Here is a 23,032-nt window from a genome sequence, read left to right on the forward strand (position 1 = left end):
AGTATGGTGGTGGTAGTGTCATGGCGTGGGCATGTATGGCTGCCAATGGAACTGGTTCTCTTGTATTTATTGATGATGTGACTGCTGACAAAAGCAGCAGGATGAATTCTGAAGTGTTTCGGGCAATATTATCTGCTCATATTCAGCCAAATGCTTCAGAAGTCACTGGACGGCGCTTCACAGTGCAGATGGACAATGACCCGAAGCATACTGCGAAAGCAACCAAAGAGTTTTTTAAGGGAAAGAAGTGGAATGTTATGCAATGGCCAATTCAATCACCTGACCTGAATCCGATTGAGCATGCATTTCACTTGCTGAAGACAAAACTGAAGGGAAAATGCCCCAAGAACAAGCAGGAACTGAAGACCTTTGCAGTAGAGGCCTGGCAGAGCATCACCAGGGATGAAACCCAGCGTCTGGTGATGTCTATGCCTTCCAGACTTCAGGCTGGAATTGATTGATTGATTGATCAGGCTGGGCCCAGTTGTAAAGCTAGTGATATCCATTTGCGGATACAAATCACTGTGCATTCATTTGTGCATTGTGTTTTACAAGTTGCAAATACTTATGGGACTGTTTTAGCACCATACGCCTCCTCCGCCAAGCCGTGGCCAGAAGTGAAGCAACACATTCATGACTGACTACTCAGTACCTTGCGACCCAACTCAGTTCCCGTCAAATTCCCATATTCTCATAACAAATCTCTGGGTCATCAAAACTGGAGACAGCTACCGTTTCCAGCTTCTCTCCAACGACCACAGTGCATGATGGGAAACTCTGGACTCTCCACTAATCTAATTAAGTTTAATAGAAACTTTTCTTTATTTTAATGTACAGAACACGCAGTAGACTACCTCTCATGTTAAACCTCCTCACAGTCTATTTTCAGCTGACGTTCAGAGAACAACCTTGCTCTGAACACCAAGAAAACAAAGGAGATCATTGTCGACTTCAGGAAGAACAGCACCGACCTAGTCCCCCTGTACATCAACGGCGAGTGTGTGGAGAGGGTCCACAACTTCCAGTTTCTCGGCGTCCTTATCTCCGCTGACATCTCCTGTACAGACAACATCACAGCGGTCATGAAGAAGACTCAACAGCGGCTACACTTCCTGAGGGTCCTCAGGAAGCACAACCTGGACTCCAACCTGCTGCTGACCTTCTACCGTGCGTCCATCACCTGTTGACGTACTGTATCACAGTATGGTATGGCAGCTGCACCCTGGCAGACAGGGAGAGGCTTCAGATAGTAGTAAAGGCAGCACAGAGGATCATCGACTGCCCTCTCCCCTCCCTGATGGACATTTACACCTCTCATTGCCTCAGCAGAACAGAAAACATCACCAAGAGGGGAAGAGTCACAAACACATGAGCTCAGAGTTCACTTATTACAGGACAGAGTGAGAACATATACAGTCTGTTTATACTTCTTCCTCTGTGTTACTTATTACACATGACTGATCAGAGGACTGACAATAAGCAGCTACAGTGATGTATTTCTGTCACAAGATGGCGCCAGATATTGGAGTTTTTCAACTGAGGAAGAACGAGGGATCTGAGATGGACTGTGAAGATAAAGTAGAGGGGCGGGGACTAAAAGCTGTAGTTTAACCTTTTCCAACAGTCTTTAACAGGATCCCTGTTATCATTCCAAACTAGGCCTTTGTTTCTCTTGAGGAAGAAAAAGTGCAGGTGCTCAAGTCCCTTTTCATGTCTATGTGTGCACGTGCCTGATTATGGCAGCCTATAGGTCTAAATATATAATATATAGGCTATAACAGCAGCAGATGAATCACTGTCATAAATACATCTTTTTATTATCTGGATCAACAAACACTAAAGTGTTCAAACGAGAACACAGTGTTGTCCGAGACAACACTGAAACATTTCTACAATATTCACATTTAACACCTGGAGGGGTGTTTTCTAGGACTTGAGCACGGGCGTCACTTTGATTTGAAATGTGCTGGGGACAGAGACGCATTCAGAAGTACATTTTCAGAAGTGCTGGGTACAATGACGCATTCATTTTTTTCCCTCTTTCGCGCATGTCATGTTTTGAAAGACGCTGTGCTGTAGCTTACTAATGTAAATGAATAAAAATGTATATGAAAATGTGATGATGTCCGACACGTTTTATGAAGAAGAAAGCCTTAAGTTTTCAAAAAGCATTAGACATACTGTATGACCCACTATGTTCTGCTTCATGTATCCATGTACCATGTTGACAATGTGACATGACGTGACATCAGACTCAGAGATTGGAGCTACGAAAGGAAAATAGGCCTGACCTGATGTGATCATCATAAGGTTCATATGCATATAGCCTATATTATATTACTGTTTGATGTGATCATCAAACAGTAATATATATAGGATCTATAAAAAAAACATGCATCCACAAAAAAGGGCACTTTCTATTGAGGAAGAAAAAGGGCAGGTGCTCAAGCTCCTTTTGATGTCTATGTGTGCACATGTCTGACTATAGCAGCCTATAGGTCTAAATATATAATATATACATGCCCCTATTCTTCTTCTGAAGGAATTTGTGCTGGAAATATATTTATGTAAAGGTGAACATAGATTACAATACAAATATAACAACATAATGAATATTCAGCAGTAAGACTCTCAGACATTCTGTATTGCTTTCATCTATTTCTTCTCCTGTAGATCAACTTTTCTAGTTATATCTGAGTCAGCACACATGTAGTCTACATGACTTACTCTTCACTCCTCTTTTGCGTATTTTGTTGGGACAAAAGGATTCTTTTAACAAAAGACTTACACATGAAGGTGTCCTGAGGTAGGCAGGGAGGAGGTCCAAACCAAAACTAAAAACCACTAGAAAACCAGAAGACATGAAAGAATAAACCAGCAGGAATGAGAGACGCAGGGAATGACAAACAGGGAGGGAGGGGAGACACAGCACGAAGAGAAATACACGTGGTAACGAGGGGGGGGCAGATAATCACAAAGGTGGGAAAACACAAAGCAGGAAGAAGCCTAAAAGCATGTTCAAAACTTTGTGCACATTCAAAATATAACTCATCCCATCTGTGTTCTGAGATTTGGAGGAGTTGTGATATGTTGAGTAAAATGAAGTGATAATGGTCTAATACAAGAATAACATCACTATATTTCAGAAAATAATCTACCTACACCATAGTCTGCTGTGCATCGTTGCTCTGCTGATACGGTAGATCTCAGACCTTCTGACAGACTCAGAGCCCTGTTTGAGACTCTGGTCTCTGAATGAGAGAAAGTTTAGGAAGTGGTTGTACGCTGTTCCACATCGGCGGTGGAAAACAGAAATAAATAATCATAAACATGGAACAAAAAGGCGACACATCTGCCGCAGCATTCCCACAGCAGAAGCGGAACAGACCAGGAAGGAGCGCTGCTCATCTCTGTTTTACAGCGAGAGTGGACACTAAGAGACGCACAGGTCTGCTTCAGAGTCTGAACTTCAAACTAAATCATTAGTATTGCGTCCCTAAACTTTCTGTTGACGGCATCAATGTATTACAATTGGGTTTGGTTTCTATAAAAACTAAACATGCAACAACTCTGAGCTCCGTACAGCAGCAGCAGAGTAGAGGAGAGACGGAGGTCTAAACACGCAGCTTTACCCTTTCTACATGTATCAAATATTCACTAAGAAGATCACACTTACCTGAAACTCATCCAATCGACTGTTGAAAACGGCTCAGTAGTAGCATATTCATCTTGCTGTTAGAATTGACTAGAATATTTGCTAAAATTTTGTAAAGTTTGTTTTTAGTCTGGGAAGTGAGAGAAGCAGAAACTTCTAAAAACCTGTTTTAGTGAAGTCCCAGTATTCCCAGTAAGAATCCTGAAAGGTCCAGACAGTAATAATGGATTCAGACTCAGATTCTCTCTCGTAGTGTCTGGTTAAAGCTCCCAGTCCTCCCAGTAGCAGACTACACGCTGCAACGCAGCATCATCAACGGGTTGGTATGATACTGTCACACACCGAGGGAGGAACTGGAACCGGATCCCTGGCTGCTGAAGGCAGGACTAATGTCTGAGAAACCCGACTCCTCCCCAGGTCCGTTATGGGTAGTGTAGGCGTCAATAATGAGAAGAATAGCATAGAAAAGGCGACTGATATACGTTTAAGAAGCAACAAAAACGTCAAAAAAAGACCTGATGAAGAAAGTGATGAAGAAGAGCTGCAGTTTAGTGAAGAGTCCAGCAGGTGAAGCCAAAAGTCTAATCTTTAACTTCCTGGAAACAAAAACAACAAAAGTTCCTCTTTATCTGTAAAATAACTGATGATCAGCAGAGGAAAAGGAGCATCAAAATATGTCCAAAAACAACAACTAGACTACGTCTGAAAAAAAACGACAAGAAATTGGGGGGAAAAACGTCCGGAAAATAATCGTCAAAAAGAACAAAGTTTTTCAAAAAATATGATTCACTTCATTTCCTTTTCTGTTGTAGTAAAACACTAAATCATATCTCAGATGTTTCAGCAGCAACATTATTTTTCTCTGACTCTTCTGGATTACAAATATTTTACATTGAAGGTAAAAAAAGTCTGTCTTTACATTTAGTCTCAATCGACGTAGAACTGAAACACTACCTGATGAAAAACATAAACTGTGGTCATTTTCATTTATTTTATTATTATTCTTCCTGTGTGCCGCTACAGTTTGATGCAGATCTGAAGGATCTTCAGTTAACATGAAGGCTTCATTACATCCTGCAGGAGTCAGCTACATGATAGACAGGATGTAACAATTGAATATGTTTTCTTATGAAAACTGATCTCATAGAGATTTACATTGAAAATATTGCACATATTAGCTATAGCCTGCGTCGTATATGAGATATTTCCATAAAGTGAACACAGCACATTTCAGATCTGTCTGATAAGTGACAGTTTGACCAAAATAATAAACAGGAACATATTTCCTCCATTATTAATCAGTTGTGTTATATGATTCAAGTTCACTTACTGAAGAATATAAAGAGAATGTCTTTCAATCAACTTTCAGTTTGTGAGAAACTAGTATTTTCTGTCTCTGTGGTATAAAATTGAATTCTAACAGTTTTGTCTGAATAAAGTTTCTGCTGATGCAATTTGTGAACTGTAACTTTTCTCTGAGTAGAAATCTTCATTTCTAAACAGCAAGTGTCTGAAAATAGAGAAACAACCAGCCAGCAGAGCTGCTACTGTCAGTCCCAGTCCACAGTAGAGGACCGATCCTTCCCCGACTCTCTGGTCGTGGTGGACTTGTTGTGTTTGGTGTCTCAGGTTCAGGCCGATCCCTCGCTGCTGTAAAGAGACCAAACACATCTGTTTCATTCATGTGAAGGAAAAACATTTCACTAAAAGAGAAGGAAGTGTAAGGATCGTGGATTTCCACAGTACTTTTTCTCTCAGGTTCTTATTTATCTAAAAAGCTGCTGAATTGGGGCGTTGTTGGCCCGACAACAACCCCTCTTAGCTGTTATATAATCACAACATATCAGAGCCTGAAGTGACCTATTGCTTTTATAAAACAGTCATCAAGTATGGCATTATGAAAGTTAGACGCACTTCAATTTAAATAGATTTTTTATAAAAAAAAATCCTGTTCACAATAAAATCTAAGCTCTCCTGGGCTGGCTGCCCGCCTCACACATACTGAGGCTGTTTCTATGGAAGGCAGCGCAGGTAACGTTAGCCTTCACTAGCAGCTAGCACACACTTTCTTTTGCTTAACGCTAAAGAAAGGCAAACAATAACAAACTAACTAACTTAGATTTTTCTCAGACGGGGAGTGATACTTAATGTGCAAAGGAGTCCGATTATAGTCCTTGTATGTGGTTATTATATCATGGCTATGAACCAATCAGATTGCTTGATCTGAGCTACATTTTTTATAATGAATCAACTTACCAGTGACATTGAGCCGACATCTACCAGAGTTACTCCCATAATCTGTGAGCACGTCACACAGGTACAGTCCCGAGTCTTGAGTCCTGAGTCTGGACACATGAAGTCTGAGTCGTCTTTCTCTGAGGACGTCTTTGTCCCACTGGACTCGTCCTGCAAACTGTTCATCCTGAGACTCTGGGACCTCAACTCCTTCATGGAGATGAAACAGGACTGGGGGACTGAGATCAGTTAACAGTTCACAGAAGATATTCAGAGAGTTGGAGGAACTGTGAGGGTTGGTTGTGAAGGTCCACTCCAGTGTGATGTCGTGGTTCTCCTCTGCCTGATAGGAGGTCTGGGTCACATTCACTACAAATGTTCCTGTTGAGGAGACAGAGAGGGAAAGTGAGGAGCAGACACACTGACAACTTTAAACTCCATCTCCACATGTTTCTGTGGACACTTTAGTGATTCTTTGTTTAGTGTTAGTGGATAATAAAGTGAAGCTGTAAACTAACCAGAGACACAGGAGGTCAGGATGATGAGCAGCAGGATGCTGCAGATCATCTTCTCCCTGTGAGAGGAGACAGAGGTGAAGAGTCAGCTCAGAGTTCACTTATTACAGGACAGAGAGAGGACATATACAGTCTGTTTATTTGTGCTCGTTCTCCAATGATTGTTGTTTTAATTATGCCTTTGTTAATCTGTGACAGTGTAGCCAAATCATGTATAGGCTATATATCTGTGATCATCATAACGTTCATATGAATATAGCCTATATTATATTACTGTTTGATGTGATCATCAAACAGTAATATATATAGGATCTATAAAAAAAACATGCATCCACAAAAAAGGGCACTTTCTATTGAGGAAGAAAAAGGGCAGGTGCTCAAGCTCCTTTTGATGTCTATGTGTGCACATGTCTGACTATAGCAGCCTATAGGTCTAAATATATAATATATACATGCCCCTATTCTTCTTCTGAAGGAATTTGTGCTGGAAATATATTTATGTAAAGGTGAACATAGATTACAATACAAATATAACAACATAATGAATATTCAGCAGTAAGACTCTCAGACATTCTGTATTGCTTTCATCTATTTCTTCTCCTGTAGATCAACTTTTCTAGTTATATCTGAGTCAGCACACATGTAGTCTACATGACTTACTCTTCACTCCTCTTTTGCGGATTTTGTTGGGACAAAAGGATTCTTTTAACAAAAGACTTACACATGAAGGTGTCCTGAGGTAGGCAGGGAGGAGGTCCAAACCAAAACTAAAAACCACTAGAAAACCAGAAGACATGAAAGAATAAACCAGCAGGAATGAGAGACGCAGGGAATGACAAACAGGGAGGGAGGGGAGACACAGCACGAAGAGAAATACACGTAGTAACAAGTTTCCAACAGGGGGCAACACCCTGATGTCTGAGTTGAGAGACATCTGAGTTGTGATATGTTGAGTAAAATGAAGTGATAATGGTCTAATACAAGAATAACATCACTATATTTCAGAAAATAATCTACCTACACCATAGTCTGCTGTGTATCAGACTGTGGTCAGCCTACCTACCTTCTTGCGGGGTCTGACCATCATCAGTCTACTTATTTGTTGCTGTGAAAATTTGATTTTCGGAGGAATCATAGCCCAATCAGTCTACTACATTGATGCCATCAACAGAAAGTTTAGGGACGCAATACTCGGTCAGTTTGGTTTGGTTTGGTTTCACACCTGGAAAAATCCAAGCGTACCAAAATGCGCCATTACAAATCACACAAGAACGTCAACTCCTTATTGGTCGGATGTGTCTGGGGGCGGGAGCAAGAAAGTAAACAAAAAGAAGGTCCTGTGTTCTGGACTAATGCATATTTCTTGCATCTCCATGGTCAAACCAGCACATTTCATTAAAATGATCAGACATTGCTTCGCCAGAGACGTTACGTCTGCTCTGCTCACCGAGACTTCGCTCTGCTCTGCCGGCGCCTGTCTCTAACTTTAGCGGCAGCTGGTTTGAACACGGAGATACGAGTGACGGACGGCAGCTTGACCGCAGTCTATTTCTATGATAGAAACACTGCAAGCTGCTACAGTTTGCTGCTCTGCTTCATCGCAGATTGCTGAACACACCTGACTACAGGAGACACCAGCTCAGACTGCTGAACACACCTGACTACAGGAGACACCAGCTCAGACTGCTGAACACACCTGACTACAGGAGACATCAGCTCAGACTGCTGAACACACCTGACTACAGGAGACATCAGCTCAGACTGCTGAACACACCTGACTACAGGAGACATCGGCTCAGACTGCTGAACACACCTGACTACAGGAGACATCGGCTCAGACTGCTGAACACACCTGACTACAGGAGACATCAGCTCAGACTGCTGAACACACCTGACTACAGGAGACACCAGCTCAGACTGCTGACTGCTGAACACACCTGACTACAGGAGACATCAGCTCAGACTGAGGAGGACGTAATCAGGTGATTACGATCTACACTGGGATTCTCCGTGCAGTTAAAATCACCTCCCAAAAACAAAAAATCATCAGTACAGTCCTGAATGACATCACACAGAAGGTTTAAAAATGTCATTCGTTCAATGGCCGAAACTGGAGAATACACATTTATAAAAATAAGTTGAACATTTTCAAGCACAACATTAATTTTTATAATGTGGCCACACATGATCTCCTCCACACTAAAGGAGCAGGGACGAAAGCCCTTAGAGAAGAGCACCCCGACCCCCCCCACTGTTAGAGGCTTTATGGCTGAGAATCACCTCCCCCGGCCACTGCTTCCTCCACTCACTCTCATTCTCCACATCACTGTGGGTCTCCTGCACAAAGATAACATCCAGATGTTTTAACTCCACCAGTTTAAACAGAGAAGCTCTTTTAACATCACTTCTTGCTCCATTAATGTTTAAAGACCCAATATTTAAATCTGCCATTAAAAAGAAAAGAGCAAGAACAAAAACACACACAACAAGTATGTGAAGAAACATATTAAACCCAGTCATCATCTTCAATGAGTTGAGCTCTGACTTTAGTGACCAGTTTCTTGAGGCGGTAAACCTCTTGGATAGTGAACCCTTCTGTATCTTTCCTCAGCCAGGCCACAGACCTGATAAACCCTCTCAGATCAGGGAAGAACTGCTCCGTCTTCACCGCCTTGATCCCTTTAGTGTCCTGCAGGAACTTCTTGATCTTATCCAGAGGATACAGAGTTAACTTCTCTACCTGGGATGCTGTCCACTCACAATCTTCCTCCTCCTCCTCATCATCATCATTACCACCACCACACAGACCCTCTAGCAGCTTTTTAGCTTTAGCATCATTCTGCTCTTTGTTAGAACTGTTTTTTCTTTTGCTGGATCTTGTAGTTACATCCATCTCATCAGACACATTTTCAGCCAGAGCATCATCAACCACATTTGTAATATTCTGACTGCAGCTTGTCTTATTTGCACTGCCTGTCTTTTTCCCTGTCTGTCTGTTATTTTCTGCTGCCTCAGTAGACTGGGCATTTCCTTCATTAACAGTTGTATTTCCACACTCCTGTTGTACAACTAACTCTGTAACCTCTGCAGTTTCTGCACACTGTTGCGCACCTGCCGAGTCTGAGTCAGTCACGGATAACAATTCCTCTTTCTACCACAGTCTCAACCTTCGCCACATCATCTAAGAAAATAACCACTTCCTTGTTCATACGGGAGGAGGACTTCACACCATCAAACCCCACCACGTCCCCGACAGCATAGCTGGCCTCCTCCACTGAACAGACGACATGTGGGGAAATCCTCACCGCATGTCAGCTTCTCTAGCACCGCATGGTGCACCAAACTACCTGAACAAAACCCACCACCAACTAATAACTAACAACTACACAACAAGATGAACACGTACAAAACCACAAATAAACAGAAAAACAGAGATAGAAACTCACACGCTCCGTAGACTCACTCAGCACTCACACATCCGCTGAGAGAGACAGAGAGAGAGAGAGAGACAGAGAGAGAGAGAGAGAGAGAGAGAGAGAGAGAGAGAGAGAGAGAGAGAGAGAGAGAGAGACACAGAGAGAGAGAGAGAGAGAGAGAGAGAGAGAGACAGAGAGAGAGAGAGAGAGAGAGAGAGAGAGAGAGACACACAGAGAGAGAGAGAGAGAGAGAGAGAGAGAGAGAGAGAGAGAGAGGGAGAGAGACAAGGAAAGACCATCATTTTATAAAAGGCATTTCCTTTTGCCTCTTTCAGGTCTAAAGTGCAGTGCTTTACATCCAAAAAACAACCAACATAATTATCAAGACAGGGACGGACACATAAACCAGGGAAGGAATCGTCACATTGAGGTGTAATCAGACCAACATTATATTCCTCCAACATGATGGATTCATGTCCAGACAGATAGTACTTCCAGTGGTCCAACAGTTTTGAGATTGTTCTGACTGATCTCACACCCAGAACAGCTGCCAAAGCAGCAGCATTGTTCAGTTTTGGTCAGTCTGAGCCCCCCGGAGGCGACTCTGCGGCCCGGTCGGCCGAACCGCCCCACCCAGCGGGGAAGGGGTCCGGTGTCAGCTTCTCTAGCACCGCATGGTGCACGCCAAACACGGGCATAATGCCCGGCTGACAACCAAACTACCTGAACAAAACCCACCACCAACTAATAACTAACAACTACACAACAAGATAAACACGTACAAAAGCACAAATAAACAGAAAAACAGAGATAGAAACTCACACGCTCCGTAGACTCACTCAGCACTCACATCCGCTGAGAGAGAGAGAGAGAGAGAGAGAGGGAGGGACAGAGAGAGAGAGAGACAGAGAGAGAGGGACAGAGAGAGAGGGAGGGACAGAGAGAGAGAGACAGAGAGAGAGAGAGAGAGAGAGAGAGAGAGAGAGAGAGAGAGAGAGAGAGAGAGAGAGAGAGAGAGAGAGAGAGACAGAGAGAGAGAGAGAGAGAGAGAGAGAGAGACAGAGAGAGAGAGAGACAGAGAGAGAGAGAGAGAGAGAGAGAGAGAGAGAGAGAGAGACAGAGAGAGAGAGAGAGAGAGAGAGAGAGAGACAGAGAGAGAGAGAGAGAGAGAGAGAGAGAGAGAGAGAGAGAGAGAGACAAGGAAAACAAACAAGCGTGCAAATGGAAATTATCGCGGCCAGAAAAATTATCTAGCTGATTATTTTTATTGTGCGATTAATTGATTTATTGACTTTATCGCAACACGGGATGTAATAGTTAGAAACTACTTTTGATGGTTCATCTCTGATGGTTGGGTCATTGCTAATAGTTAATATACAATGATCAATGACATGTTATTTTGTTTGATATTGACAGCTGTTTGGGGGATTATTTTATGGGGACAAACTCATATATTTATATAATATATATTTTAATTAACTAAATAAAATGTAACTGATCATCCAAACCAACATCGAGAAAAAGCCTAAAACTAAGTTTAAAACAACACTTTGTCCTGTCATTTATCAACTGAAGATCACAATATGTCTGAAGATCAAATCCTGGAGGAACTTTTATAATAATAGATAATAATACAAATATAAAACTTGGACCAATTAGTTTGAATCATTTTCTAATCTGAGAGTAAATGAACATGTTTGTCTGTCTAAATATCAGTAAATGTCCCACAGTTGATGTACACAATAAAAACAAACTGTGAATCATGAAATATGTTTTATACTTACTTGTTTTGAAGAAGCGCGAGCAGCGAGATGTTTTGGGTCTCCTGAGTTATGAGATAGAAGGACGAACTGCTTCTCTACTCTGAAAATGTGTGACTCAGGATATGTAGTCCTACCTGTCCTCCAGCTCAGCTCGGGACACTAAGGAGGAGCGGCTGCAGCTGTTTTTGTTATCTTTTTTCAAAGTGAAAGTAAACAGTCAAAACACTTTTCCAAATTGTTAATTTACTAATCGAATATATATTGTAATGATTCATCCCGAAACAACACACAAAAAGCTTATTCTGTTACAAATATGAGTTCAGTCAATTAAGTTGGATTTGCACTCTAATAATTCATAGTTTTTATACAGTGACTCATAATATTTGTTTTTATTTACGTAGAAAGGCCAGAGTGAGGCGATAGTTTCACTGAGTCAAGGCCATGACACTGCTGACTTCATTCACTCTTTGTAAACTTCCAATGTCGATGATTATCATCATCAATCAATATTGTGTATTTTGGTTTTAAAAAAGCAATCATTGCTAACTTTTTTTAATGTTATTGTTCTTAAATCATGCAGCATGATGGATCTTTTTAACTCTTTTTCCAAAGACAATATGTTATTTGTAGCTGTTGGAGTGTAAAGACCATTTAAAAATATATATTAACAAGTGTAACGTTATATTTGAAAATGTTACCAACCTTTTACTTTAACTTTACTCGCAAACGTCCCCGCCAAATATAAAGTTACGTTAACCCTTCACCACAAATGTATACAATAACTACAGCAATGTACTGACTAAATAACTTTTAATGAACCTTAAGTCCATAGCAACACAAAATGTCCAAACATAAACTGTACTGTGTGTTACCTCTGCCTTCGTGTCCGTAACCTGAAGGTCAGAAAGACAGAAACGTGTCAATACATATTTCAGCATTAACCAAAATGTAACCAGATGTCACATTATCAAAACATCTACACACTAAATACCTCTTTATTGTTTAAAACCACAATAGTACTTCACTGCCAAATATAGCAAGGAACCAAATGTGTTTAGACTCAGCAGAGTAAGATATCACTGAGATGCTATGACCGTGTTGCGTCCAGATGGCAACACAGCTTTAGTTTTTTTTATTTATAATTCTGTATTGACACGTTGGGACAGAGAGAAATACAGGAATACATCAATCATTCAAATGATATATGAAAAAGTTAATTAAATATAAAACATAATGCATCTACACATATAAACAATGACATTAAGTCACTATAACTTATTCAGAGGCTACAGGACATATTTTTAGGAGTTGTTCACGAGACTATAATTATAGTTTTAAGGTAAATTAATAACAGCATAATGTTGTCTTAAGTTGTCTCTGTCCTGATCTCTTCACTAGGACAGGAAACTAGAGTTTGTACATCTTTAGTAACATTTAAAACAGTTGAACAGGTTCAAACACGCGGCTGTATTTTAACAAGCTGTTGGTGTCACCTAGTGGAGAAAAAGCTAACAACAATGAGAAGTCCTTTATTCAGGATCGTCTACAGGAGAGGACAGGGACAACATCTAGTTAAACTGAATAAAACACTTTGATCATGTTGATTCAGTTTGTTTGTAGGATTTAAAAGCTGAACTGCTCGACATGCTGTCTGTTGGTTTATTCTGTGAGCCCAAAGTTAATCTGCTGTCAGCATCTGATCTTTGTGTCCTTCAGACTTCTAACAAACACTTTCTGTCTCAAGAGATCGTCCATAATTCAGATTTTAATTCTTAAACACAAAATCATCAAGTAGAGATGAACTCAGTTCACTAAAAAACATCCTCTAGATAAACTGCTGAACAACAATATCTGCTGAACTCTTTTTGGTTAAAACCAAAGTCAAGAAAAACGACAACGTAGACCTTTATTTTTCTTTCATCATTTTAATAAAGAAATCAAAGGATGACGATAATACAAATGTAATGAATATATTTCAAATGGAAACAAAGCCTCAACTATTAAATATATACGCAACAAAATACAAAAAAAACATTCACTTACAGATGGTTTTATCAGCAATTAAAGAATTCATTTTAAAAACATTCAACATTACACAAAATAATTGTGTTTTCAATCATTTTATCCAGGAAGTGTTTTACTATATAAAACACTAAAGAGAGACAGAAAGTGTTTTAATCAGACTCCTTCTATACGCCATACCTGATCTCAGCAGAAGTCTTTTCCAGATTTAGTTATGCTAACAGCTACATAAAGATGATATATAAATTATATTCTCAATAAACCCCTGAATCAACTAGCGTAGCAACTACCAGCTAGCATTAATGTTGAATACATTTAAATAAAACTAAGTCCATGTTTCTGAAACATGTGAAAAGGCTTTAGAGGCCCACAGCAGCAGCAACAGGTTCTGGTCACAACTGGATCAACTTTAACAGATTATTAATGCAAAATATTTCATCAGTTAATACATGGCCTTCTGTGTGAAGAATAACAGAGAAATATAACGGCTGATTTGAACACGATGAAAACGGTAATACAAAGTTACCTTTTCAATTACACAACACAATAAAAAGCTGTAGTTTGGTTGAGTCTGCAGCTTGAGATCAGAAGATCAAGAAACATTTAGAACAGAAACAACACAAACTAACAGATGGGAAGAGTCTGACTCAACCTTACTGCTACAATGGGAGTCAAGTACAATACTAAGTTGTTAAAATGTCAATACAAACATCAACAACACAGATTTATTATATGTCCCCTGAAGCAAACATGTTTTAGTTTGTTAGGAAACCTCATTGTGCTTTATATGGTCCATATATTTGTTGAACTCAGTTTTGTTTTGCACATGTATTGAACTGTGAGTGAGAAGAGCGGGAGATCGGTGAGGCTTAAGCCGCCTACACATGATCTGCAGTAAAACCTTGAAGTAGGGCGTAGGGCGCAGAGCTCAGAGCGGGTAGACGGATTGGTTGCACCTTGAAAGGTCAGGGGCAACGAGGTCAAAGTTGAAATAAGTTGAACTTTGATCTCAGCTGCAATTCTGAGCGGAGCACCAAGGGAAGCGCCCCGAGGTGTCTCCACCGCTCTCCCCATAGGAAAACAATGGCACAGCCAGCACAGAGCAGTTTTAACGTGGATCACGTGTAGCAACTTCACCTGCCAGGCAATGAGAAACTAGTATGTTTTGTATCTCAGTGCTAAAAAATGTAAACAGTTTGGTCTCGTTAAAGTTGTGGATTAAACGGTTTCCACTGATCCTCCTGCTGAACTGTAACTATCGTCTCAGTAGAAATCTTGTTCTCTCAGGAGACATAGACTGAATAAACAGTCAGTAGAGCTGCTGCTGCTGTCAGTTCCAGTCCACAGTAAAGTCTGATGCTTCCCCAACTCTGTGGTTGTGGTCGACTTCCTGTGTTTGGTGTCGTAGGTTCAGGCCGATCCCTCGCTGCTGTAAAGAGACCAAACATCGGTTTCATTTCATTGAATTCATGTGAAGAAAAAGCATTTCACTATAAGAGAAGGAAGTGTATGGTTTGTGGTTTGTACTTTTCTTCTCAGGTCCTTATTGATCTTAATAGCTGCTGAATGTAACCTTTAAGAAAGTTGTCCTCTCCGCCCCGCAGCGTGTGGATGGTCTGGCAAAGCGGTACTAACTTACCAGTGACTTTAAGACGGCATTCACGGAAGTTGCCCCAACCATTATCTGTGAGCACATCACACACGTACAGTCCCGAGTCTTCAGTCCTGAGTCTGGACACATGAAGTCTGAGTCGTCCTTCTCTGAGGACGTCTTTGTCCCAACTGGACTCGTCCTGCAAACTGTTCATCCTGAGACTCTGGGACCTCAACTCCTTCATGGAGATGAAACAGGACTGAGGTTTTGAGATCAGTTAACAGTTCACAGAAGATATTCAGAGAGTTGGAGGAACTGTGGGGGTTGGTTGTGAAGGTCCACTCCAGTGTGATGTCGTGGTTCTCCTCTGCCTGATAGGAGGTCTGGGTCACATTCACTACAAATGTTCCTGTTGAGGAGACAGAGAGGGAAAGTGAGGAGCAGACACACTGACAACTTTAAACTCCATCTCCACATGTTTCTGTGGACACTTTAGTGATTCTTTGTTTAGTGTTAGTGGATAATAAAGTGAAGCTGTAAACTAACCAGAGACACAGGAGGTCAGGATGATGAGCAGCAGGATGCTGCAGATCATCTTCTCCCTGTGAGAGGAGACAGAGGTGAAGAGTCACAAACACATGAGCTCAGAGTTCACTTATTACAGGACAGAGAGAGGACATATACAGTCTGTTTATTTGTGCTCGTTCTCCAATGATTGTTGTTTTAATTATGCCTTTGTTAATCTGTGACAGTGTAGCCAAATGATGTATAGGCTATATATCTGTGATCATCATAACGTTCATATGAATATAGCCTATATTATATTACTGTTTGATGTGATCATCAAACAGTAATATATATAGGATCTATAAAAAAAACATGCATCCACAAAAAAGGGCACTTTCTATTGAGGAAGAAAAAGGGCAGGTGCTCAAGCTCCTTTTGATGTCTATGTGTGCACATGTCTGACTATAGCAGCCTATAGGTCTAAATATATAATATATACATGCCCCTATTCTTCTTCTGAAGGAATTTGTGCTGGAAATATATTTATGTAAAGGTGAACATAGATTACAATACAAATATAACAACATAATGAATATTCAGCAGTAAGACTCTCAGACATTCTGTATTGCTTTCATCTATTTCTTCTCCTGTAGATCAACTTTTCTAGTTATATCTGAGTCAGCACACATGTAGTCTACATGACTTACTCTTCACTCCTCTTTTGCGTATTTTGTTGGGACAAAAGGATTCTTTTAACAAAAGACTTACACATGAAGGTGTCCTGAGGTAGGCAGGGAGGAGGTCCAAACCAAAACTAAAAACCACTAGAAAACCAGAAGACATGAAAGAATAAACCAGCAGGAATGAGAGACGCAGGGAATGACAAACAGGGAGGGAGGGGAGACACAGCACGAAGAGAAATACACGTGGTAACAAGTTTCCAACAGGGGGACATCAGGGGCAACGCCCTGATGTCTGAGTTGAGAGACATCTGAGTTGTGATATGTTGAGTAAAATGAAGTGATAATGGTCTAATACAAGAATAACATCACTATATTTCAGAAAATAATCTACCTACACCATAGTCTGCTGTGTATCAGACTGTGGTCAGCCTACCTACCTTCTTGCGGGGTCTGACCATCATCAGTCTACTTATTTGTTGCTGTGAAAATTTGATTTTCGGAGGAATCATAGCCCAATCAGTCTACTACATTGATGCCATCAACAGAAAGTTTAGGGACGCAATACTCGGTCAGTTTGGTTTGGTTTGGTCCAGGTCACACCTGGAAAAATCCAAGCGTACCAAAATGCACCATCACAAATCGCACAAGAACGTCAACTCCTTATTGGTCGGATGTGTCTGGGGGCGGGAGCAAGAAAGTAAACAAAAAGAAGGTCCTGTGTTCTGGACTAATGCATATTTCTTGCATCTCCATGGTCAAACCAGCACATTTCATTAAAATGATCAGACATTGCTTCGCCAGAGACGTTACGTCTGCTCTGCTCACCGAGACTTCGCTCTGCTCTGCCGGCGCCTGTCTCTAACTTTAGCGGCAGCTGGTTTGAACACGGAGATACGAGTGACGGACGGCAGCTTGACCGCAGTCTATTTCTATGATAGAAACACTGCAAGCTGCTACAGTTTGCTGCTCTGCTTCATCGCAGATTGCTGAACACACCTGACTACAGGAGACACCAGCTCAGACTGCTGAACACACCTGACTACAGGAGACATCAGCTCAGACTGCTGAACACACCTGACTACAGGAGACACCAGCTCAGACTGCTGAACACACCTGACTACAGGAGACACCAGCTCAGACTGAGGAGGACGTAATCAGGTGATTACAATCTACACTGGGATTCTCCGTGCAGTTAAAATCACCTCCCAAAAACAAAAAATCATCAGTACAGTCCTGAATGACATCACACAGAAGGTTTAAAAATGTCATTCGTTCAATGGCCGAAACTGGAGCATACACATTTATAAAAAATAAGTTGAACATTTTCAAGCATAACCTTAATTTTTATAATGTGGCACACATGATCTCCTCCACACTAAAGGAGCAGGGACGAAAGCCCTTAGAGAAGAGCACCCCGACCCCCCCACTGTTAGAGGCTTTATGGCTGAGAATCACCTCCCCAGGCCACTGCTTCCTCCACTCACTCTCATTCTCCACATCACTGTGGGTCTCCTGCACAAAGATAACATCCAGATGTTTTAACTCCACCAGTTTAAACAGAGAAGCTCTTTTAACATCACTTCTTGCTCCATTAATGTTTAAAGACCCAATATTTAAATCTGCCATTAAAAAGAAAAGAGCAAGAACAAAAACCACACACAACAAGTATGTGAATAAACATATTAAACCCAGTCATCATCTTCAATGAGTTGAGCTCTGACTTTAGTGACCAGTTTCTTGAGGCGGTAAACCTCTTGGATAGTGAACCCTTCTGTATCTTTCCTCAGCCAGGCCACAGACCTGATAAACCCTCTCAGATCAGGGAAGAACTGCTCCGTCTTCACCGCCTTGATCCCTTTAGTGTCCTGCAGGAACTTCTTGATCTTATCCAGAGGATACAGAGTTAACTTCTCTACCTGGGATGCTGTCCACTCACAATCTTCTCCTCCTCCTCATCATCATCATCACCACCACCACAGACCCTCTAGCAGCTTTTTAGCTTTAGCATCATTCTGCTCTTTGTTAGAACTGTTTTTTCTTTTGCTGGATCTTGTAGTTACATCTATCTCATCAGACACATTTTCAGCCAGAGCATCATCAACCACATTTGTAATATTCTGACTGCAGCTTGTCTTATTTGCACTGCCTGTCTTTTTCCCTGTCTGTTTGTTATTTTCTGCTGCCTCAGTAGACTGGGCATTTCCTTCATTAACAGTTGTATTTCCACACTCCTGTTGTACAACTAACTCTGTAACCTCTGCAGTTTCTGCACACTGTTGCGCACCTGCCGAGTCTGAGTCATTCACGGATAACATTTCCTCTTTCTACCACAGTCTCAACCTTCGCCACATCATCCAAGAAAATAACCACTGCCTTGTTCATACGGGAGGAGAACTTCACACCATCAAACCCCACCACGTCCCCGACAGCATAGCTGGCCTCCTCCACTGAACAGACGACATGTGGGGAAATCCTCATCGCATGTCAGCTGCTCTGCTCATGGTGCATCAAACTACCTGAACAAAACCCACCACCAACTAATAACTAACAACTACACAACAAGATAAACACGTGAGAGGGAGAGAGACACACAGAGAGAGAGAGAGAGAGAGAGAGAGAGAGAGGCAGAGAGAGAGGGAGAGAGAGAGAGACAGAGATTTTGATTTTTAAAGGAACTTTATTTTATCAATAATATTTATTTCAGCAAGAACAACGGTGACAGGCGCACACACTCACAATAACAATGAAACACACAGTTTCTTTTTTCATCACAATAAGGACATTTGTTTGCTTCTCTACTCTGAAAATGTGTGACTCAGGATATGTAGTCCTACCTGTCCTCCAGCTCAGCTCGGGACACTAAGGAGGAGCGGCTGCAGCTGTTTTGTTATCTTTTTTCAAAGTGAAAGTAAACAGTCAAAACACTTTTCCAAATTGTTAATTTACTAATCGAATATATATTGTAATGATTCATCCCCAAACAACACACCACTCATCTTAAATCTCCTCACAGTGTAGTTAGCATGTCTCGGGCTTTAGGTTGAGTTGGATGACTCTGCCTCCCCGCCATTTCGTGGCCAGGAGTGAAACAGTCCCATGTGCTCAAATTTCCATAATATCAGAACAAATCTCTGAGTCATCTAAACTGAAGTCAGCTACTGTTTCCAGTTTCTCTCCACCAACCACAGTGCATGATGGGAAACTCTGGACTCTCCACTAATCTAATGAAGTTTAATAGAAACCTTTCTTTATGTTTTAATGTACAGACCAGTAGACTACCTCTCATCTTAAACCTCCTCACAGTCTATTTCAGCTGACGTTCAGGAGTCTTTGAGGAACTGGGAGGACATTTGGACTGTTGATTGGATTTCTCTCAGTTTGAAGACAGAGTCTTTACCTGATCGATAAATCATTCTATACTTTTACTACACAAAGTCAAACCAGATCCCTGTTAACATGGGAAGAAGCCACTTGATCCAAAGAAACACCTCCTTTAAACTGTTAGTACTGGTAGGATTTCAGCACCCTGTGAAGCACTAATAACATATATTATCTTTGTTGTTGATTAACTCTCTCTGAGTAAGTTTGTGTAAAAAGTTTTAAAAACGTTTGCAGATTTTTGGCAGGCTACATAGATGATAAGGGAGAAAGGCCCGCATATCTCACAATCGTTGAAGAAAGACCTGCCAGGACAGGTCTATCTCGTCCCATCTCGCCAGAGTCTGTGAACGTTTGAAATATAAGTTGAATCACTCTGGGAATGTGAGTCTTTACAAAGAAAAGAAAAAGTAGATTCAAACATAACAGTCAGCAAAGACCATTTCAATCAGGGGTGCCCAAATTCTTCCCCTTCAAGGGCCAAAAATGAATCGGGCTGGAGGGCCGCAGGCCAAAACTAAACGTTCAAGTCGTGGGCCTTTAAATTGAAATGTTTTGCATATCATAAATCATAAAGTTGAACACATATTAAGGAATAACAAAATACATATTCAGAAGTAATAAATAAACACGATTTATTAATACAAATAGATTTGATTAATCATTACAACAATTCAGGGCAGAACATGCTCCTCGACATACATTACAACTGTTTATCAGTTGGAATATCAGTGGGAGACATGAAGCCTGTCTTTGCTTTCCAAAAGTCCCTCAATATCAGGTTCCAGCCAGCTTACTGACAGAGTGAGAATGTCATGGAGGTGAGAGTTTTTCACACCTGTAGTTCGTTACCTTTGGTCCGAATCAGTTGGTGACAGTAAACTTGGAGCGATTTGCCCTCAGTCAGTTTGGTTTGGTTTCACACCTGGAAAAATCCAAGCGTACCAAAATGCGCCATTACAAATCACACAAGAACGTCAACTCCTTATTGGTCGGATGTGTCTGGGGGCGGGAGCAAGAAAGTAAACAAAAAAGAAGGTCCTGTGTTCTGGACTAATGCATATTTCTTGCATCTCCATGGTCAAACCAGCACATTTCATTAAAATGATCAGACATTGCTTCGCCAGAGACGTTACGTCTGCTCTGCTCACCGAGACTTCGCTCTGCTCTGCCGGCGCCTGTCTCTAACTTTAGCGGCAGCTGGTTTGAACACGGAGATACGAGTGACGGACGGCAGCTTGACCGCAGTCTATTTCTATGATAGAAACACTGCAAGCTGCTACAGTTTGCTGCTCTGCTTCATCGCAGATTGCTGAACACACCTGACTACAGGAGACACCAGCTCAGACTGCTGAACACACCTGACTACAGGAGACATCAGCTCAGACTGCTGAACACACCTGACTACAGGAGACATCAGCTCAGACTGCTGAACACACCTGACTACAGGAGACATCAGCTCAGACTGCTGAACACACCTGACTACAGGAGGCATCAGCTCAGACTGCTGAACACACCTGACTACAGGAGACATCAGCTCAGACTGCTGAACACACCAAACTAAAGGCTGTCGGTGTGAAAATGCCCTGACCGTGAGTTACCAGCTGTAGCTTCTCCTCAGCCCTCTTCTTCACTCTTGTCATCATAAAGATCTGCGCTGACAGAAGCTAAATAGCGCCCCTCTATTGCCCAATCTAAACCAATGTTGATCTGTGGCCAGATAGTGAACTGCAGCCAGTCTTTGAGTTAATAGAACGTTGAGACAGAATGAAATTCTGACCAGAGTGCGCGCCAAAAAAAATTGGGTGCGGGCCAAAGTTGGCCCGCGGGCCCCAAATTGGGCAGCCCTGATTTAAATGAACTTTATTTAGTTAGAAAGTTCTCCAAAGGTTCCTCAAGTTAAACCTCTTAATATGTTAAAGTGAAGTTTTGAGATACAGTTAACAAGACGAGCCTGCTGCTCTTCATCATCAACACCAGAGTTAACTACTCAACTAAAAAAACAGCAGGCCGGAAATCAACAAGTAACAGCAGTAGGCAATAATCCATTATGGTCCGTTTGATATAACAGTTAGGGGGGGGGGAGACACACACAACAAACATGAAATTTCTCAAGAGCATTTTTTGAAGGGGGCACAAATAATAAAGCCCAAACTGTCCAGTTGTAGAGGATCTGTGTAGCTGTGGGACTCCAGTAAGTAGGCTGGCGAGGCCATTTTATTCACTTTAAACCTGGGATGAAGTGATTCTTTTCTCTAATACAGATGATCTGAGAACTGAACCACCCTGTGCATTTGGTTTTCAGGCCCGTTTTGGTACGTAGCAATGCAATTAAAAAGAAATTAAAAGAAACCTGAACGGTGTATAAAATGACATATTGCCACATTTGACTTTGGTCGATTAATTGAAGCAAGTGAAACTAGTTCTCAACATGTAGCCTGCAGCCATGCAACAACTCTGAGCTCCGTACAGCAGCAGCAGAGTAGAGGAGAGACGGAGGTCTAAACACGCAGCTTTACCCTTTCTACATGTATCAAATATTCACTAAGAAGATCACACTTACCTGAAACTCATCCAATCGACTGTTGAAAACGGCTCAGTAGTAGCATATTCATCTTGCTGTTAGAATTGACTAGAATATTTGCTAAAATTTTGTAAAGTTTGTTTTTAGTCTGGGAAGTGAGAGAAGCAGAAACTTCTAAAAACCTGTTTTAGTGAAGTCCCAGTATTCCCAGTAAGAATCCTGAAAGGTCCAGACAGTAATAATGGATTCAGACTCAGATTCTCTCTCGTAGTGTCTGGTTAAAGCTCCCAGTCCTCCCAGTCTCCAACCCACACGCTGCAACGCAGTATCCTCAACGGGTTGGTATGATACTGTCATACACACCGAGGGAGGAAGTGGAACCGGATCCCCGGCTGCTGAAGGCAGGACTAGAGTCTGAGAAACCCGAGTCCCCCCCAGGTCCGTTATGGGTAGTGTAGGCGTCAATAATGAGAAGAATAGCGACTAAAACGTGAGAAAAAAGCCACAGAGACATATATATATGTTAAAAATGCAACAAAAACGTCAAAAAACACATGATGAAGAAAGTGATGAAGAAGAGCTGCAGTTTGGTGAAGAGTCCAGCAGGTGAAGCCAAAGTCTAATCTTTAACTTCCTGGAAACAAAAACAACAAAAGTTCCTCTTTATCTTTAAAATAACTGATGATCAGCAGAGGAAAAGGAGCATCAAAATATGTCCAAAAAACAACAACTAGACTACG

General features: G+C 41.5%; 2 protein-coding genes across 7 annotated transcripts; both read right to left on the reverse strand.

Annotated features, from left to right (window-relative positions):
* Nucleotides 1-4,632: 4,632 nt before the first annotated feature.
* Nucleotides 4,633-22,588, reverse strand: LOC144514471 (uncharacterized). Of its 6 annotated transcripts, none has more exons than XM_078245562.1 (6): nt 22,332-22,588; nt 7,469-7,627; nt 7,127-7,182; nt 6,409-6,464; nt 5,912-6,271; nt 4,633-5,302 (listed from the first exon to the last, which is right to left on the reverse strand). In XM_078245562.1, the coding sequence occupies exons 2-6, from the start codon at nt 7,538-7,540 to the stop codon at nt 5,151-5,153; spliced, it is 696 nt and encodes a 231-aa protein (XP_078101688.1). In that variant the 5' UTR covers nt 7,541-7,627; nt 22,332-22,588; the 3' UTR covers nt 4,633-5,150. The 6 variants fall into 6 exon arrangements, with proteins under 6 accessions (XP_078101688.1, XP_078101689.1, XP_078101691.1 ...); XM_078245563.1 differs by lacking the exons at nt 7,469-7,627; nt 22,332-22,588 and adding exons at nt 10,644-10,676; nt 11,606-12,287 and having other exon boundaries at nt 4,633-5,305; XM_078245565.1 differs by lacking the exons at nt 7,469-7,627; nt 22,332-22,588 and adding an exon at nt 9,852-9,900 and having other exon boundaries at nt 4,633-5,305.
* Nucleotides 12,378-16,997, reverse strand: LOC144514473 (uncharacterized). The gene is made up of 5 exons (XM_078245568.1): nt 16,828-16,997; nt 16,476-16,531; nt 15,747-15,802; nt 15,246-15,609; nt 12,378-15,035 (listed from the first exon to the last, which is right to left on the reverse strand). The coding sequence occupies exons 1-4, from the start codon at nt 16,897-16,899 to the stop codon at nt 15,326-15,328; spliced, it is 468 nt and encodes a 155-aa protein (XP_078101694.1). The 5' UTR covers nt 16,900-16,997; the 3' UTR covers nt 12,378-15,035; nt 15,246-15,325.
* Nucleotides 22,589-23,032: the final 444 nt, after the last annotated feature.

This window comes from Sander vitreus, unplaced genomic scaffold (genome assembly GCF_031162955.1).
Source record: "Sander vitreus isolate 19-12246 unplaced genomic scaffold, sanVit1 ctg593_0, whole genome shotgun sequence".
NCBI classification, from domain to species: Eukaryota; Metazoa; Chordata; class Actinopteri; order Perciformes; family Percidae; genus Sander; species Sander vitreus.

Excerpts from the sequence above, each read along its gene's own strand:
- LOC144514471 (XM_078245561.1), bottom strand. The coding sequence starts at position 7,540 with ATGATTCCTCCGAAAATCAAATTTTCACAGCAACAAATAAGTAGACTG. Across the intron at positions 7,183-7,468 it reads TGGTCAGACCCCGCAAGAAG|TGGTTTTTAGTTTTGGTTTG; the intron begins GTAGGTAGGCTG and ends CTGGTTTTCTAG. Across the intron at positions 6,272-6,408 it reads CCTGACCTCCTGTGTCTCTG|GAACATTTGTAGTGAATGTG; the intron begins GTTAGTTTACAG and ends TCTCCTCAACAG.
- LOC144514473 (XM_078245568.1), bottom strand. The coding sequence starts at position 16,899 with ATGATTCCTCCGAAAATCAAATTTTCACAGCAACAAATAAGTAGACTG. Across the intron at positions 15,803-16,475 it reads ACCTCAGGACACCTTCATGT|GGAGAAGATGATCTGCAGCA; the intron begins GTAAGTCTTTTG and ends CTCCTCTCACAG. Across the intron at positions 15,610-15,746 it reads CCTGACCTCCTGTGTCTCTG|GAACATTTGTAGTGAATGTG; the intron begins GTTAGTTTACAG and ends TCTCCTCAACAG.